This window comes from Typopeltis vanoorti, chromosome 9, assembly GCF_054136105.1.
Source record: "Typopeltis vanoorti isolate ZY-2024b chromosome 9, IOZ_Tvanoo_1.0, whole genome shotgun sequence".
Taxonomy (NCBI): domain Eukaryota; kingdom Metazoa; phylum Arthropoda; class Arachnida; order Uropygi; family Thelyphonidae; genus Typopeltis; species Typopeltis vanoorti.
Window position 1 is genome coordinate 28,296,941 of NC_143557.1, and position 19,969 is coordinate 28,316,909.

At 33.7% G+C, this 19,969-nt stretch overlaps 1 protein-coding gene across 1 annotated transcript in view; it reads left to right on the forward strand.

Moving 5' to 3' along the window:
- Window positions 1-19,969, forward strand: part of LOC150102940 (glutamate receptor ionotropic, NMDA 2B-like) — a 275,940-nt gene that overhangs the window by 98,203 nt on the left and 157,768 nt on the right. Inside the window, exons 7-8 of the mRNA XM_090398014.1 lie at window positions 462-682; window positions 18,213-18,363. Of these exons, the coding sequence (XP_090254140.1) occupies window positions 462-682; window positions 18,213-18,363 (372 nt within the window). The remainder of the gene's footprint in view (window positions 1-461; window positions 683-18,212; window positions 18,364-19,969) is intronic.

A 19,969-nucleotide genomic window follows, 5' to 3' on the forward strand; every position in this document is an offset into this window, starting at 1 on the left:
GTGCGTGCGTGCGTGTGTGTGTGTGTGTGTGTGTGTGTGTGTGTGTGTGTGTGTGTGTGTGTGTGTGTGTGTGTGTGTGTGTGTGTGTGTGTGTGTGTGTACAAGAGGGGGAGGGAAGTGTAACCTCTCCTAGTAATTAAGGATGGGTACATAACTTTTTTATAATTTAAAGACCAAAATGAATCTTGGTATTTTTTTTCTAATTCCTTGTCTTTCAAACTAAAGAAATCGTCACTTCATTCATTCTATTTAATTACATTCATAATTTGTATTTCGTAACTAATTTCATTTCATGATTTAAAAATTATGAAGTTCAAGCCATTATTAATTATTCAATAATTATTAAATTTTGAAGTAACTATCAGAATGTAATATTATGAAATGGCTAGTAAATATAAACGTTTTGCTGTAATGTGAAGTGTTTCAGAGTTGTCTCTGATGTTTTATTTTCTATTTTAAAGATAGGAACATGGACAGCCAAAGGACTGTATATTAATGACATTGTCTGGCCAGGAGGTTCTCTAGTACGTCCTTTAGGAGTTCCGGAAAAATTTAACTTAAAAGTCACTTTCTTAGAGGAACCACCTTATGTTAACACAGTGCAGCCAGACAACGAGACAGGTGAATGTAAAAGAAGTAGATCAGTTCGGTGTCGATATGCTCCTCAAGAAGAAACTGGAGGGTAACTTTTATATTCATTTGTAATCTATTTAATAAATAATTATAACCGTTATAAAAATACATAATACAGTTTCGCGTGAATATTTTGATATCAACATTATGCTAAAATACAGATTCTAATTATTAATGTTGCTTGGTCCTTATGCAAAAATCATTGTTTGAATTTTGAGAATAATGAAGAACAAAAGGGCCAGCTGAGACAATCTTTCTCAGAAAGGAGTGGCAAACTCTTTTTTTTATTCTCGAAAGTTGGTCTTGTTTCGAACAAAATATTTACATACTGTAGCCTTTTATCATACATTCTCATCATCACCAATTTGTTATCTACACTCTCAAAAATTGCATGATATTAAAATACGATAAGTTCAGTTATTACTAAATTTCTATTGCAAAATTTCACCAAATTAGAATGCTCTCTCTTCGGGGACTCCAATACTGTCGGATTTATATATTCGTCTTCTGATGCACTTAGGTTGTGTCGACTTCCTTCTAATATATGTACCTTTTAGTCTATCGTACAAATACTCGTAAGACTCTTTCTCAGGTATCACGTGGTACCTCCGAAAAACAACTGAATTGGCCTCAGGGTCGAGCCAATACCAGAGTATCAGAGTATCTGAGATAAACCTCTCTTAAGGCACTAAGAATTTATTTTTTATTGCTGCGCCACTTAGGGCTTTTAGATTAAATAAACTATGTCAATCAAGAGGCGATCTCCAGACTGTACTTAAGTGATAACTTGACCTTGCAGACGTGGCCAAAATCTCTTATTTCTAATTTCCCATCTAGGTTCGTATTAAGTTTTATAAGAGGTGCATCGTATTCCAAATTATAGATAGTCTTAATTGGATTCAAAAGCAATGTTTATTGAACACTATAATTATATACAGTATATATATACAGTACATGTTAGTTTAGCTCTCATTCAAAGAGAGTTCCTAACAATTAGGTTAACATTAAAACACTCTAACAACATACAGATACCCAAACTGATTATTTTTATATTAGCAATATCAATCTTATCAACAAACAAACACTCTAACTAGGTATGTTATTCACAGCAATAATTTTTTCAATCCAGTCACAACTAAGCCACTCTAGATAGCATCATTGTCTTTTACAATTTTTTATTAATATCACTTTTTACTCTGAATTTTACCATAACACTCTCTAAACACATATTACAATTCGATTCCGTAAGGAGACAGTAAATTTACGGTATTTATCTCAAGATCACTACAGGTCAGTTCTTTATAATACTATTAATGTTCTCTCCTCTAAATCACAACGCGGCACAAATCCTTTCATCCATAGCTAACAAATTTAATAAATTCTACTTATCTATCTTGAACGTTCATCACATTAATTGATGTTCAGGAATCTCTTTCTCCTTGATCGAAAATTCCATAGGTTCCTCTCTGGCTTTCTGGGGACAGCTGGGCCTATACTTGCTCCACGGGACTACGGACTTCGATGAAATCCCTCGATCAAAACCTCCGGAGTGGAGACGCTGCCACCCTTCTCCAGTTCAAGACACCGAGAGACCAACACCAGGAGATCAGGAACAAAAAAGCCTCGTGTAACGATAACATCACTGTCCAGGAGGGTGAAGTAATATACTTTTTTATTCCTCGTTGTCTGATAGGGACGAATTGAAGAGGAAATATTTATGAGCTGTGAGCTCTCCCGGGGGGGGCGGAGATTAATCGTTGTTGCTAGTATTTAGGATGGCTTTTGGCCTCTTGCATTTGATGAGGTCATTTTCGTCATAGTTTGCTGTCTGTTTAATTAGATCGTTGGGGTGTGTAGAGATCTTTGAGAAGAATTTTTCTGCTGAGTTTGTAGGAAGGAGTAGATGTAAAATATGTTTGTATCTATGCAGTTGGACGTTTCTTACAAACCACGATGCAGCCAGGATCATGTGCAAACACTTATTTTGCACTCTCTGTAGCCTGGGGATGCAGGCTTGAGATGCATTTGTCACTATGGGGCGGATCGTCAGCTGGTAGAGGAGTACTTTGATTCTGGTATTTAGCTTGCTTTTTCTATTTATTAGAGGGTAAAGTTGTGTGATAGTTTTATATGCTTTCACGCATAAGGCTTTGATGTGTGGGTTGAACATTAATATTTTGTCTAGAATTACCCCAAGATATTTTGTTTCTGTTTGCCAGAGGATTTTGGTGTTGAATAGATAAAGGTCCCCCTTGGAAGTTGCCAATCTTCTGGTGAAAAGTATTGCTATACTCTTTTGGGGATTCACTTGTAATCTTCATTTGGAGAACCATTGTTCTAGTTTTAGTAAGCTTTCTTGCGGTTTTTTAGTGACGAGATGTGGTTGTAGAGATCTGGCAAGTACTGCTACGTCATCCGCATAGAGTGTTAAGATGGATGTCATTGGGTTGTGCGGGATGTCTGCCATATATATCGAGAATAAGATCGGTGCCAGCAGGGAACCTTGGGGAACTACCGCAGAGATCCGTCGCTGACTTGAAACTGTTCCATTTATTTTGACTTGTATGTGTCTGTCCTAGAGGTAAAATTTAATTAGGTGGACGATTCTTGATGGTATGCCGGCTGACATGAGTTTGTGCATAATCCAAAATGCCATATCTTATCAAAAGCTTTTGCTATGTCGAGGGAAAACTGCTCCAGTGTGCTGGTGCCAATTGCAGCTGGTGGTGATGTACTCAATTATCCTATTAATTTGTTGAGTAGTACTGTGATGTTGTCGAAAGCCAAATTGTTCCTTTGGAAGGATATTGAACTCGTTTACTGAGGCTTGGAGTTTGGAGAGGATGATTTTTTCGGCAATTTTGCCTAAGTTTGAGATTAGGCTGATGGGTCGATAGCTTTCAGGCAGGTGTGGATCTTTACCTGGTTTATGTGAAACTGGGAAAGCCTCGTGTGAGGGGGATCTGGACCCTTTTGTTTTGCCTTGGTTCCTGGCGATTCTCGCACTCCGCGATGTCCACCTAGCGCTCTCACGTGGGTCGACGTTAGAGCGTCCACCTTTCTCCGCTACCGTTCTCCAGCGCTGTCGGTACAAGGTTGCCCAGGGCAAACCGCTCCTCTCGCATTACTGCTTCTAACCTTTGGATTTACATTCCCTTTAGAAATGTGTGCAGGTCATTAAATAACTCCTAATACTCATGGCTCTAACAAATATTAAGTATTTACATTTCCACTGTTATTTACACAAACTAGTGAGTGGTCTTTTGTTCAAATACTAGATAACTACTATTTTTTCTTAAATTTGAAACATTTAACATATTTTCAAAGCTGTATTATAATACCTAGAGACGAAAACATGTGTTTATTTTCCTTTTCATTGGGTTATGTATGTTAAACCGTGATAAGATTGGAATTCCTAAAATCACAATCCATCACAATTTAACACTTAACTGTATTAATCAACCAAGATCTTCATCTTCCTCTATCTTCCTCTGGGTCTTTTTTCTTGCTAATCTAGCATTAAATCTATGGTTTACTAAACTTTTCTGTCATATTCCACTGACTGTACCACCTAAAATGAATTCTACTCACACATTAATGAAGGCTGACTATTTCAAATTCCTTCCTAAAATTTTCAATTTCAATATGATTTTGCCATTGATGCCATTTGTTCCTTCTTCCAAATTTTTTCTCAGAAATTTCCCATGTATTTTTTAAATAATAATTTTTGTACAATGGATTTCAATTAAAATTTTTAACAATTCTTTTTTGCCTCTATATCTTGTATTTACAACACATGTTCTTCTAATATTAACAATAAAGATTATACAGGATTTTTTGTATAATAATTTTTTATAATACAAAAAAATTCTATTATCTATTATAATAATATTTTTTTTATGTCTCAGTAAATTACATACATTATATGAACATAATTATGCAATAACACAATAACACAATAATAATAATAATAATAATAATAATAATAATAATAATAATAATAATAATAATAATGATTTTTTTTAATGTCTCAGATAAATTGCATACATAAACACTGTAATAATTATATATATATGTATAATATTTATAACACATTACAATTATGAATAACATATACTTGAAAGTTAATAAGTTTCTTACTCGAAGCTTAGCAGAGCTTATCCGAGGAAGATAATAGATGGTGGTGGTTTCATGGTTATGTTTCTATACTGGTCACAAGCCAGGTATTGATTTTACTTTTTGTTAGTATGTGCTTGTAAGACTTCAACTGCTATTGCAGTTTAACTTTTTTTTTTGCAAATAGGGTTGGATTTAGACATGGTATGTTTGTTTCTTTGTGTTCGTGTAGTGATGGTTTTTGAGAAGGGGAGGTTAGTCATAGGTTTGTGTGTGTGCATGTGTGGATGGAGCGAGAAACAGAAATTGCTCTAATTTTCATTCTTGCTATAATATTTATATAGCGCCTGTTTCAGCTCTCTGTATGTTCCTAGGTTTATATTGTCGAAAAAGGCAGTTTGTTTATCATGTCAGTACGTAGAAGTTTCGGGTGTCTTTGCCGTTGTGATTGTTGTTCTTATATGTTATGTAGTTTGTTGACTGCGGTCTTGTTATTTGATATGTTGTTCTGGTTACTCTATATGTTGGGCTGCAGTAACGTTTCAACATGACTGTATAATGGCATAAGTGTTTCACCTTAAATGTTTTGTGTTTTGTCCGTTCTTCCTGATTAAAAGTGGGTTGTTCCCAGAATATCAGTTTTACCATTTTATCTTGCAACCATTGTAGCCTGTTAAGTCAGTAGTCTGCGCAGAATGCGTATGATGTGATTGCATATCTTAAAATGTTTTCACATAATGCTTTATAGATTAGTATTTTTATGTGGGTTGGGGCAATGTCTTTTAATCTGTATAGTTTGCTTGCTATTATCCTAAGCTTGGGTTGTAGGTAGTTTTTATGGCTATTCCAACTTTGATCAGCATCGAAGTGGAGTCCGAGATAGTGTGTTGTTTTCACCTGTGTGATGGTTGTGATTTTAGGTTCTGCACTTTGTGTATAGGAGGATGAATGTTGGATACTGAGATATTTAGTTTCTATGGGCAGGGTTTGGGGTTTTTTGAATACCATTAGCTTTGTTTTTCCAGGGTTTATATTTGCATTGTTGTGAATGGACACTATGGCCGTGTCGTCTGCTTACTGGAAGATTTTACTTTTTAGGTAAGGTGGCTTATGTCGTGGGTGTATATGTTAAATAGAATGGAGATAGGACAGCTCCTTTCAGTACTCCACAGGATACATGTACCTCTTTGCTGCATGCTGATCATGTTGTGTGCTGTCTGTTTTTCATGCATGCTTTAAACCACTGGAGTAGACGACCTCCAATTCCTATATGGATTAGTTTCGTTAACAAGGTTTTGTGTGTTAGTGTGTCAAATGCTTTTGTTAGGTCAATGAATACCACTAAAGTTATTCTGTTTTTATCCAATGCAACGTTTATTAGATCTGTGAAATCTTCCAGGAGTGTTGTTGTTCCTTTATTTTTTTGAAAGCCATATTGTGTTTTGGGTATGATTTGAACTTTTTCAACGTATGTGGAGAGTTTTTGATGCACGATGCGCCGCATGATTTTGTTTGATTACAGACAACGTGGCGATGGATCTGTAATTACTTATGTTTCTTTTTCCCTGTTTGTGTATGGGTGTGATTAATACAGTCTTCAGTGTTTCAGGTATGTGTCCCGTTTCGAAGTTTTTTTTTTACAGTTTTTGTATAACTGGAAGTATGTTGGTTGAGTGTTTCTTGATGTCTTTTGGTCTGATTCCATCTATCCCCGGTCCTTTTTTAGAGTTAATCTGTTGAATTGCCAGTGATAGTTCTTCTTTTGTTACTGTTGCGAACCACATCGACTGCGTTGCTCGTGGACCTAGTGGATAATATTCGTTTGGGTTAGGAAAGGTTGTTTCTTGTAGTTTTTGGACAGAGTTCACGAAGTACTAATTAAAGTTGTTTGCCAACTGTCTGAGGGATTTGGGGTCGCAGGCAAAGCTGTGTTTCATTGTTTCTGAGGCAGTGGGTCTGTGTATATTGTCCAGCATTTCATTAATCAGGTGCCAGGTTTCATTTATGTCATTCTGAGCTGTTGTTAATTTGTTGATGTAATAGTTCCTTTTTGACGTTCTAATCTGTGTTGTTAGGAGATTCCGTTTTCTTTTGTATTCAGCTTTTAAAGCGATATTGTTCGGCGACTTCTTAAGTTATTTCCATAGGGCATCTTTTCTTTGTATGTCTGTTAGTATGTTGTCTGTTATCCATGGATTTTGTTTCGTTTGGGGGCGTATTTTTATTTTTGTCAGTGCTTTGTTATATATTTTGCAGAGACTCAAGGCCTGTGTAGCTCAGTGGAAGTGGCGCTTGCGTCCTCTGCGCTTGGTCGCTTGAAGTCAGACTTAAGTTCGAGTCTAGTCGCTGACTGGAGGATCTTTTTCTAAGCCTTTCTTCGACCGATTCCCGAGTTAGTCGATCTCTGGCATGGGCAAGCGGGTTTTTCCTCCCGTAAACTCAAGAAAATCGACCGTAGTACCCACATTATTTCAGACAGTAACATATCTTGTTAGGGTTAGGTACCAAGAGATGGCAGCACTTATTTGTCAGCCGCTTCATCGGTGGCTGCTATAATTAGTGAGAGACATGGGCCAGCTGTTTCTGATTGGCTACCGATGCAGATTGAACTGCCCACTCAGTCTCCAAAAGCTAGATAGGGTATAAAGTCCTCGCCTACTCCCTATAAGGGAATAAAAAGCGTCAGCAGATTTTTTTTTTGTTACGTCCAAAAGACATATTTCGGTGATTACACCGCATTTTTTATTATTCAGTTATACAATATACTGAAATAATAGTTCCCGACAAGTTTCGTGGTGGGAATCGACCGTGAGATTCGGTGTGGAGGGTAATGGATGGCAATGCTGTAGCCAATGAAGTTCTAACTGAGGCTCGGCTATTGCTGTTACCCTCCTGCCATGATCAGAGCTTTAATAGCTCAATAACACCTTATCCCTACACTGTCCTCTACAGATAACGGGGAAGATCAAAAGCATTCTTGTTTGACCCCTTTAAGCCAGTCCTTATAAGGACTCCTAATGAGGACAAGTTTCGTCAATCGTAGGATTTACATCTTCAGGGACAAATAGTATAACTTAAAGTTTAAACAAGAGAAATTAATAAATACAGACCATAACCGTCTGGTTATTCATAAATTCAAATAACAGAATGCACATATAAAACGTTATTGACGTTGAACAATACTGGACGATGTCACCTGTTCTTGTTCTTTTTCATACAGTCCGAGCTCAGATTGAGGTAGATTTTTTTTTTATTAGAGCTAACCACACTTGATGGAGAATTAAACCTTGATTTTTTATTGCACTGGGTTGGGTTTTTCAGCATATTAGTAGCTTCTTTACATTTTCTTAAAAATTTAAAGTTTTCTATGTATGACATCGTCGTTTTTTGCCAATTTGAACCAATTAGCCACAGAAGTCCATGCCTGCAGATGTTACGTCGTTAATTGTAATGTCCAAATATTTAAAGAGACGGAGTAAACACGATAAGCACTACGATCACTCTACTACTGGAGCAAACTGCATATAACCAACAGGGGAAATGCGTGACGGATAGCGCATGACGCTAATAGCTCGCATCTCACTATGACGTGTATATGTTTGCGCGCGTAGCAAATCTAGCAACATGACACTGTGGTGAATACAGTGCTGCTAGCATCCTTCGACCTCCTAAGTGCGACAAGATGGATTTTTATTATTTTTTACAAAATAAGGAATTTGTATAGGATTGTTGATCATAAAATAAATATTACAAGCAAATATAAATAAATTAATAAATATATAAATATATCGAGAAACATTGGGGGTGCTGCAGTTGTGTATTGTCTATGCACGAGCCGCCCCTGATTTTGGTGATCCAGTCAATGAGCAGATTTATGTCATGCTGCATATTTGTTTGGGCTATGCTTGCGTTATTATGGATGAATATTATAGCTGTATGTTCTGCGTATTGAAGATCTTGCCTTTGAGACGTAGTTGGTTAATATCGTGCATATAAATGTTCAACAGAGTTGGGGAGAGAACAGCTCCCTGTGGCACTCCACAGGTTAATGGTAGCTCTATACTGTGGTGTGACCCGATATGTGTATTGTGTTTTCTACTTTGAAGGTAGTTTCTAAGCCACTTGTGCGGAGGCTATCTATTTCAACAGGTCTTAGCTTTTGAATAAACTTTGATGTGTGAATGTGTAAAATGCTTTAGTCAAATTGATAAAGTCTACCATGACAATTTTGTTTTTAACTAAGGTGGTATTAATTGCGTAAGTAAAATCTTCCAAGAGAGATGTTGTTCCATTATTTTTTCTGAAAACAGTATTGGGCTTTTGGGGATAATATGAAAGTTCTCAGTGTATCTTACGAGTTTCCTTAGTATGATTCGCTCCATAATTTGTGTGATAATTAAAAGTGTTGCTATGGGTCTGTAATTATTGATTAAATTTCTTTTTCCGTGTTTGTATATGCTGATTATGGCCGTCTTCAACATAATTGGTATTTATCCAGCTTCAATATTTTGTTTATTAATTTTAGTAGGATAGGACTTAGGCTAGTTGCGTGTTGTTTGATATCCTTAGGTCTGATACCATCGATTCCTGGGCCTTTGTTTGGTTTAATTTGTTGTATTACAGAAAGAAGTTCTTTAATGGCTAGGAACAATAAATGTCTGTTTTTATTGTGGTCGAAGAGGAGGATCATGCTTTGTGATTGGAGGAATATTTCTCTGTAGTTCATGGATGGAGTCTACAAAGTATTGGTTAAAGTCAAATTATTGGTTAAAGCTTTAACCAATAACTAGTTGTTGGATGAACTTTGCGTCTTTCGTGAAGCTGTGTTTTATGGTTTCAGAGGTGGTAGTATTGATCAGATGCGTTATCCAAGGAGTCTGGCTTGTTTTTGAACAGCGAGAGTGATGCTATGGTTTCGTAGCAGATTTTCTTATTTCGCTGTTGACTATTTCTTCGTCTCTTATTATTTTGTTTTGCTTTTCTTATGTGGAGCATTGCATGGATATTTTCTTAGTATGCATGTTTAGCGCCGTGAAGTAATGGTCTGCTACTTTACACTTTAGGACTGCTGCAGTTTGGTGCTGACCGAATCATACAGTCCTAGTCTTAGTGATCATACATCCTAGGTAGTCAAATGAATTCACCTGTTCTAAAATTTTGCTATCTATTGCTATTTTAGTTCTTACTGGATCTTGTCCTTTATAGGCCATCGTTTTTTATTTTTTTGTTGATAGTATCATTCCATAATCTTTGGCTGTCTCATTTAAATTTAAAATATATTTCACTATAATTCTGTAGTTAACTTATATTTTAAAATATACGTTAGCTACAGAATTTGTAATTATTATTTGGTCATCGGCAAAAAGGAGGGTATTCAAGTTCATAGTAGAAGAAAGTTTAACACCTTGATGGAAATTTTGATTATATTTTATTATTTTTTCATGAAGATAAATATTAAAACGGGTTGGTGAAAGGGGACATCCCGTCCCGACAGGTATATCCCCTTTCACCAACTCCTTGGTCAGACTCCTTGGTTTTTATTTCTCTCGTATATGCTCATGATTTAATCTTATTTGCATTTGATTAATTTGATTATTTTCATATATACTTATCGTAGCTTTTAGAATATTATTTGGTATTTTTCTTTCTTGTAATACGTTAAATAAAATGCTTCTTTTAACTTTGTCAAATGCTTTGTTAAAATCAATAAATCTAATATGTGTTTTTAAGTTGTATTCTCTTCTTTTCTCTAGTATTAATTTTAGGCGAACGGCAGGGTCTATACATAATCAACCTTTTCTAAATCCATTCTGTACTTCTCAAATAAGGTTTTTAGAATATTTTATTAGTTTGTTATTTAAAATTCAGCTATATAATTTGTAACAGGAATTTAGTATACTTATACTTCTATAGTTTTTAGGGTGTCATCTCTACTACCGTTTTTAAAGATAGAGATCACAATTGCTTTTATTTTCATTCTATTAGGGGATCACTTATTGAATAGATTTTATTTTAGAATAATAGGAATCTTTCTTTGAACCTTATTCCTGCGTACTTATATAATTCTGAACCTATCTTCTCCAAGTGATTTTCAGTTTCTTGTTTCTTTCAGGCTGATTTCTAATTCTTCTTTAGTTATTTCTTTTTCATTTTTATCAAATGTTTGCCAGTTGTCTTTTTTAAAATATTTATCTATCCACAATTCTGTATAGAAATTTAGAAATTCTTCTAATTTCAATTTGGTGTTTATTTTTGTGTTTTCTTTAGTATATGTACTTCAGTGTTTCAAAATCGTATATACATTGGATCATATTTTATATAAATCATGTTTTAATTAGAAACAAATTTGATGAATGATTCTCTGTGTCTTTTTCTGACTTCTCTTTTAGCTATGGTTCTTACTCTTTATATTCTATTTCATCTTTTAATCTTTTACTGCTTATAGGCTTCTTTTTTCATTTTGATTATTTCTTTGATTGTGTCATCCCATATCACCAGTTTCTTTCTTTTATAAATGTTTTGGTCTTTCTTTAGATTTCATTTGCTGATGTATTTAGTATCATTTTCATATTAAGCGATTCTATTTCTCTTTCTTCATTTTATTTTATCTAGATATTGGTTAATTCTTTGTTCTTATAGCCATTGTATATTTGTGTCATTTAATAATCTAGTTTTATAAACAAATGTTTTAAATTTTCTTTCTGTTTATGTTATTTGTAGCGATTTAGGTGGTAATCTTAATTTTATTTTTACCAGGAAGTGATCACTACTTATTTCATATCCTCTTTTAACTCTAATATCTATGTATGTTTTTATGTAAACATAGAAAGAATTCATTATTTGAGGTTATTATAAACTACAAAGTCGATCAATTTTTTACCATTCCTTTTTAGACTATGTTCTCCATATATTCCTATATTATTATTATCCCATTTTATACTATATAATATCAAATATTATTATTAATTTCGTGTTTCATTTCTTGCATTTAAGTCTCCTTCATATATTACATAATCATTTTTATTTATTTTATTATATATTTTTTAAACTGATTTTAAAATTCAATATTATCCTGTTCTCGTCCTTCTTCTGGGGAATATAAACCAGTTATTGTTAAATAACATCTATTTATTTTTATTATAACTTCTATTATCCATTCATTCCATAATTTATAATGTTTAACTGTTTTGAAAGGCAATCGAATCGAAATCATAACTTCAGCTTGTGCTCTTTGGTCTCTATCAACTCCACTATGTATTATATTACATTATATTTGGTCTTATTCTATTTCTTTAAATGCTATTCCTCTTACGTTCTAGTTTGCTATATGTATTATATTTTGTCGTTTCCATTTTCGTCTCACCTTTTCCATTCCAGGATCGTTTTCCATTGATTCATTCTGATTACCTTTCTCTATCGGCTTAAAAGTAGAATAATATTTTCCATGTCAGGTGACTGACGATGGATAGTCCAGTGATAGGGGTGTTACATTAAGGTTTCTGAACTAGGCTTCTTCCAAATGTAAACATATAAACAGTTTCTTTTGCTATTAAGTTATGTTCGGTTTATATTCGATACCTCTTTTTGTTTGGCAGCAGGATCTATGTTGTTAAAACTACCAAGTTATTATATTTAACAAAATCCCCATAATCGCTATTTTTATTTATTTGTTCGTTCTGCTTATTAAAGAGTTCTTTGACAAGATCTGCAAGGCTGGCTTTTGTAGTATCTAAACCGTTTTCTAGTAGTATATTTAAGGAATTCAAATTATAGGACTCACCTGTATTTTTTGTCTGTTCAGTTCATTGTCTGATTGAGCCTCCAGGCTGTCCCGTGGGTAGCAACATTTCTTCGTTCTCCATGCAGTTCAGGCATTTCCATTCCTCGCGTTTCGAATTGGATTTACGTTGCCAAGTTGTTTCTGAAAGGCCAGAACATGTAAAGTGAATATTCCTGATGAATTTCCTTCAGGTTATATAATTTTCGTTGGATGGTAGATCCTTCATGCATTTATTGCACTTTATGACTCACCTTTCTTCCCTTAAGCAACTGAATATAATAATAATAATAATAATAATAATAATAATAATAATAATAATAATAATAATTTTTTTAACATATTGAGTAACTTTATTTACAATAAAGATTATACAGAATTTTGAATATAGAATATACATATTAATAATAATAATAACAATAATAATTTATTTATTTGTTATTATTATTTTTTATTTTATTTTATTTTATTTTATTATTATTATTATTTATTATTATTATTTTTTATTTTATTTTATTTTATTTTATTTTATTATTATTATTATTTATTATTATTATTTTTTATTTTATTTTATTTTATTTTATTTTATTATTATTATTTATTATTATTATTTATTATTATTATTTTTTTTTATGTCTCAGATAAATTGCATACATAGATGCTGTAATAATTATATATATATAATATTTATAACATGTTACAATTGTGATTAACAGATACTTGAAAGTTAATAATTTTCTTCCGCGAAGCTTAGCAGAGCTTATCTGAGGAAGATAATAGATGATAGAGGGTGGTGGTTTCATGGTTATGTTCCTGTAATGGTCACAAGTCAGGTATTGATTTTACTGTCTGATGGTACGTGCTTGGAAGACTTCCACTGCTATTACAGTTTAACGTTTTTCTTCTTCTTTTTTTGTGCAAATAGGGTTGGATTTAGACATGGTGTGTTTGTTTCTTTGTGTTCTTGTAGTGATGGTTTTTGAGAGTGGGTTTGTCATAGGTTTGTGTGGGAGGGGGGGGAGGAGAAACAGGAATTGCTCTAATTTTCATTCTCGCTATAATATTTATATAGTGCCTGTTTCAGCTCTCTGTATGTTCCTAGGTTTCTGTTGTCGAACGGCAGTTTGTTTATCATGTCAGGTACGTAGAAGTTTCGGGTGTCTTTGCCGTTGTGATTGTTGTACTTATATGTTATGTAGTTTGTTGACTGTGGTCTTGTTATTTGATATGTTGTTCTGGTTACTCTATATGTTGGGCTGTAGTAGTGTTTTAACATGATTGTGTAGTGGCGTAAGTGTTTCACCTTGAATATTTTGTGTTTTGTCCGTGCTTCCTGCATAAGAGTGGGTTGTTCCCAGAATATCAGTTTTATTATTTTATCTTGCAACCATTGTAGACTGTTAAGTCCGTAGTCTGAGCAGAATGCGTATGATGTGATTGCATATCTTAAAATGTTTTCACATAATGCTTTATAGATTAGTATTTTTTGTGGGTTGGGGCAATGTCTTTTAATCTGTATAGTTTGCTTGCTATTATCCTAAGCTTGGTATGTAGGTAGTTTTTATGGCTATTCCAACTTTGATCAGCATCGAAGTGAAGTCCAAGATAGCGTGTTGTTTTCACCTGTGTGATGGTTGTGATTTTAGGTTCTACGCTTTGTGTGTAGGAGGATGAATGTTGGATAGTGAGATATTTAGTTTCTATGGGCAGGGTTTGGAGGTTTTTGAATGCCATTAGCTTTGTTTTCCCTGGGTTTATATATATGCCGTTTTCAGTTAACCAGTTAGTGATTTGATATTTGTGTAAGCGATATTTGCATTGTTGTGAATGGATACTATGGGCGTGTCGTCTGCGTACTGGAAGATTTTACTTTTTAGGGGGAATTGGTTTATGTCGTGTGTGTATATGTTAAATAGAATGGGAGATAGGACAGCTCCTTGTGGTACTCCACAGGTGACATGTACCTCTTTGCTGTATGCTGATCCTATACATATGGTGTGCTTTCTGTTTTTCATGTATGCTTTAAACCACTTGAGTAGACGACCTCCAATTCCTATATGGATTAGTTTCGTTAACAAGGTTTTGTGTGTTAGTGTGTTAAATGCTTTTGTTAGGTCAATTATTACCACTAATGTTATTCTGTTTTTATCCAATGCAGCGTTTATTAGATCTCTGAAATCTTCCAGGAGTGTTGCTGTTCCTTTATTTTTTTGAAAGCCATAATGTGTTTTGGGTATGATTTGAAATTTTTCAACGTATGTGCAGAGTTTCTGATGCACGATGCGCTCCATGATTTGGTTGATTACAGACAGCGTCGCGATGGGTCTGTAATTACTTATAATGTTTCTTCTTCCCTGTTTGTGTATGGGTGTGATTAATACAGTCATCAGTGTTTCAGGTATGTATCCCTATTAATAATAATAATAATAATAATAATAATAATAATAATAATAATAATAATAATAAAGAGCATTACTTGGAACAGTCCACATTTTACGACGCTAACTGACGGACTATCCTTAGATTCTTAGGTAGAATCTGAATTGTTCTGAATCACCAGTCAAATTTTTATTTATGTGATCTTGTTTTCACTGTGCATCAAATATGTGAATAAAATAATAATAATAAAGAGCATTTAATACATTTCTTCAACAGGAGTGTTTCATTTCAGTTTGATTATATAACGGTCCCCTGTGAGAATATTGGGCTGTTGAGTAACATAGGCACTGAAGTCATCAAATATAATAATTGTTTCTTGGCGTGTGATGCGAGACAGTATCGTGCATTCAAGGACTGTTCAGGAGCTAATATCCTCATTATGATACTCCCCATTCAAAAGCGATATCATTGAAATACAAAAAAGTTTAAATTTTCGTATGATATGTCAAAAAATAATCACGTTACCTTTAAGTATATTTTCTCAACCCCTGACACAGATTCATTTTTAACTGCTGCTTTTTACTGCTTACCGTTTTCAAAATGAATATACATGATATGTGTTTTCAACTTAAATGTTCCACAACTTCAAATTATACTATACTATACAAAATTATACTATACAAAAGGTTTTCATCTCACTACTGATGCATGTTTCAATGAACTATGGCCTATATTCATTGAAACATGCATCAGTACTGAGATGAAAACCTTTTTCGATGGCAAATTTCAATGCCGCCGATTAAAAGGTGGCATTGAAATGTTCATGCTTTAAATATTCGATTATTTCAAGCTATGGTATAGGATTAGACAAGCTGGTAAAAGATTCTTCGACTGTATAATCCGTAATACAAAAAATACAACTAGAATACAATGTGGTATAAAAAACTAAGACAGCCTGCTTTAAAATCCCTCTGTTGAACACAATGAACCTTAAGATTTATCTGGACTTTTCAATTGGAGGTGAGGTAACTGATCTCCTCAGGTGATAGTATGGTTATTTTTCCTGGAAATTGAGGTTTATCGTCCCGCAAATGTTTTTCTTTCCATACTCCGTCCAATAGAAAACGCATAGGTCTTATCCTGGAATTATATTACGAAATCCAGGGATACTTGGAAAGTTGTGGGCGCTTAAATTCCTATTAGAACCACATGATGACGTTGATGATGAAAATAAACTAGCGCTGAATGACTATCTGAACTCCACCCGTAAAAATCTTTTGATTCATCAAGGACATAGAGGGATAAAGTAGATATGGATAGGTGCAGCATAATTTATCATGGTCATGATTCAATAACATAAACACTGTATATTACTTACTGCCTTTAATATGAATTGTTTCTCTGGGATATTTTAGAAATTAGTGCTATTTACGCACCAGTTGGCTTTGTAGAGCGGCCTTTGTTTCGAATCCCGATTCCGCTAGGGTGTCACATAATAATAATAACTTATTCTTTATTATTTGTATGGTTATTTAGCCTATTTTCGTTTAGGAGTGATCTTATCCCATCATATCCTTCCCCTCCCATAAAGTTCTATTCTCACCCCTTCCCAAAGTTTTCTCTCCCACATTTAATAATATAAAAAACCTAGGTTTTTCAAAAGGCTCCCATTCCTCTTGCCTCACAAATAATTCTCCCACATTTCTCTATATCCACATTTTCCAACTCTCCTTCCTTTCAATCATACTTCCTTCCTTCAACAGCAGAATAACGTATATCGCCACAAACCGGGATGCCGCCGAATAAAAAGACAGCCAGGAACATTCTATAAAGGTATGTCCGAATTATTCCTTCTATATTCCTTCTGTATTCTTCATATATCTCTCTATAAAAAACATCAGTAATGCCCTAACATTTGAGTAAAAAGCCAATGACATTATAAAAGGGGCGCTCCTAAACAAAAATAGGCTAATTAGCCATAAAAATAATATTTGCTTAGAGAAGTAACATGGAAATTTTCCTAGAAATAATACCTTTTTTCTATTGATCTCTAAAATATTTATCTATGTAAAATTATCATTATGGGAGGTCTGAGAAAAACTGAGGGGAGGGAGCAGTTGTCAATAATATAAGAAAATGAGAAGAAAGGGCAAAATTGGGAAAAATATCTAGACGAAGACACGATAATTCGCCAGCCCTGCTGACCGAGTGGCTAGCGTGTCCGCTCTCCAGTCAATAGGCTGCGGGTTCGAATCCCTGGGTATGGATGTTTGTGATTGTCTGTGAAATTACTAAAATACTAGTGGTGGTGATTGGCGGTAGATGGTGGTTCGTTGTAGTTAGTGGAGACAGACAGCTGTAGAGTAGGTGTCCACCCTCGATGAGTCTTTGGACTCCCTGGAGGTGTCATTTAATAATAATAATAATAATTTGAAGTTATTCCTTGGAAGTGCTACATAAGATCTGACAATATAGACTTTCTGATAAATAAAGTAATTTGAAAAAAAAAGGTTGATAGGAAACTAGTTAACAACTTAATCATATAGTTCTATCTTGGTATCTTACACAATCCTTGAGATTTGAATATTGATGAACTTGTGAGACTATTAAAATACACTTTGTTCCATAAAACCAAACAGAAAAATTTTAATTGATCACATTATTGTAACAAATTCATAAAAACAGATTAAAATATTATTATTTTTAAAATCTGATAAAATGCTGATAATTTTTTAAAAACTAATTATAATTGATAATGTTCAGTTATCACATGTATTTCATTACGAACGATATATGAACTATATCTCTAATATAAAATTAACATGCAAACATTCACAATCATTTTCATCTTGTTAGTAGCTACTTGTTTATTTTCATTGTGCTTGTATAACTGTTCATTAGTTAGGAATATGGAAATCTGCAAATGTCAATTGCATTTCGGGATCAAAATCAATGTTATTTAATGGTATCACCAAATATAATAACAATGTATATTTGTAATCCTTTTATATTTATTAATATTAGTATTTATTTATTTTTGAAAGTATCAATATTACATTTTAGAGGAACTTTATTACGTCTTTCTTCGGCCTGTTAGGAGTTAGTCGGTTTCTTCATTAACCGCCTGTGCAGTCTTCGCCTATGACAACTTGCTAAGGGATTCAAAAATTTGCAATGGGTTCCCTCTTCTCATCGGTCGTGTCATAAGCTTATGAAATAAACATTCCATTTATTAATATATTAAAAATTATACCGTAACAATTAAATGAAATGGAATTAATAAAACCATTTTTAAAATACTTTGCAGCTTCAACAGTTCGTTGGCCATCAAAAATCTCAGTAATTACAATTGCTGTTCTGGATTCTGTATTGATCTTCTCCAGAAATTTGCGAATGACTTGAATTTTACTTATGAACTCTACCGTGTAGAGGATGGAAATTGGGGTGTTTCGGACTCAGTAAGTAAAATTATATATATATATATATATATATATATATGTGTGTGTGTGTGTGTGTGTGTGTGTGTGTGTGTGTGTGTGTGTGTGTGTGTGTGTGTGTGTGCATTCCTTATGCTTAATTAAGAATTTTTGCGTAACCAAAAGGGGCTAGACATCCACCTAACACTTTTTCATAATGTGATAAATGGTGTATTGTAGTTTCGTTCAAGAAATCAATAAATAATAACAAAAGGATGAGCAGTGAAAACTACCTTGCTTTTTCTAAAAAGCAATGTTGTTCTTTATTATTATACTGGCCTTTTATATTGTGCATTTTCTTCTGGGATTTCTTAAGAAAATATTTTTTTCATAAAATTATTTCATATTTAAAAAAAAATCTATTTTCACCAGTCTGCAGCTACTTGCCTTCTGGAAAAAATCTACCTACCATGGCAGAGCCCATTATATACAACCAAGCCTTTCTTGGGTAAGAAAGGCTTCGCAGTGGGTGTATTTTTTTATCTAGTGTATATGCTCCGAAAACAGTTCATTCAAGTTTTTCTGTCGTTTATATAAAGATTAATAAAATCTCTGTAAAACAAACAAAAAATAAATAAAAATAATAATAATAATAACAATCAATAGTCAAAATTAATAATGTTTGCTGATTTAAATTTCAGATCTATTAAGTTTGATATTTTCTAAAATAAGAGTTCTCCAGCTCTAAAAACTATTAAATCTTACCTTTTTTTTTAATTTTTACAGCTTTAGAATTCCCATCTTAAAAATTCTGATGATAATATTTTTTTCATCTCTTTTGTTGTGGTTATAATCGAAAATTTACAATTAATGAGAATGTATTGATCATACTGTCCGACTACAGATGCCAGACCCCCGCTGACACAGTGTCAAGAAGAGTAAATTTACAGTATGTTGAAGGGGAGAAAGGAATAAGGCAATGTACGAATACGTTACCAACACGCGAAATCAGTGCTTTATACGTACATTTTCCAGCTGTTGTACAAGGAAAATAGTTACCAATTTAAAAACTACAATTCTCATGAAAGAAAAGCTACTTTTCCCACGTACAATAATAAACACATTCCACGAAACACATTGATTACCCTATTATCGGAATGGATTCGAGTTCTTCTGTCATGTACAGAAGTGTCGAGGGTCGCATCTGTGGTCGCACAGTACCTTAAGATATTTCATGGTGGGTTAAGAAACTCTGATAGTTTCACACATTATGCAATAATAAATAATTTCCAATCGTTTCATGCTTGGTTGCTTATTCTGTGAAATTACCATAAAAAAGAATTGAGAAGCTTTTTGAGATGAATTCTAGAGATTAAAATCATAAACAAGAGAAAGAAAACAGAACTCCTTGTTACTTATATCATGAGAATAGTGACAAAAGGGAGAAATGAAAGGTGTGGTTGCGATAATTGGTTTTGGAATGGTCAGGCAACAAAGAGGATATATTAAAATTTATGCAATTTCATTCCATTTCATTCTAATCAAATGCGAGTACTGTATCTTTTATTCAACTAACTACATTCGACACACAGTCAATACCGATTTCAATAAAGCACAAAAAAGGGGGGAAGGTAACATATGCAACTGC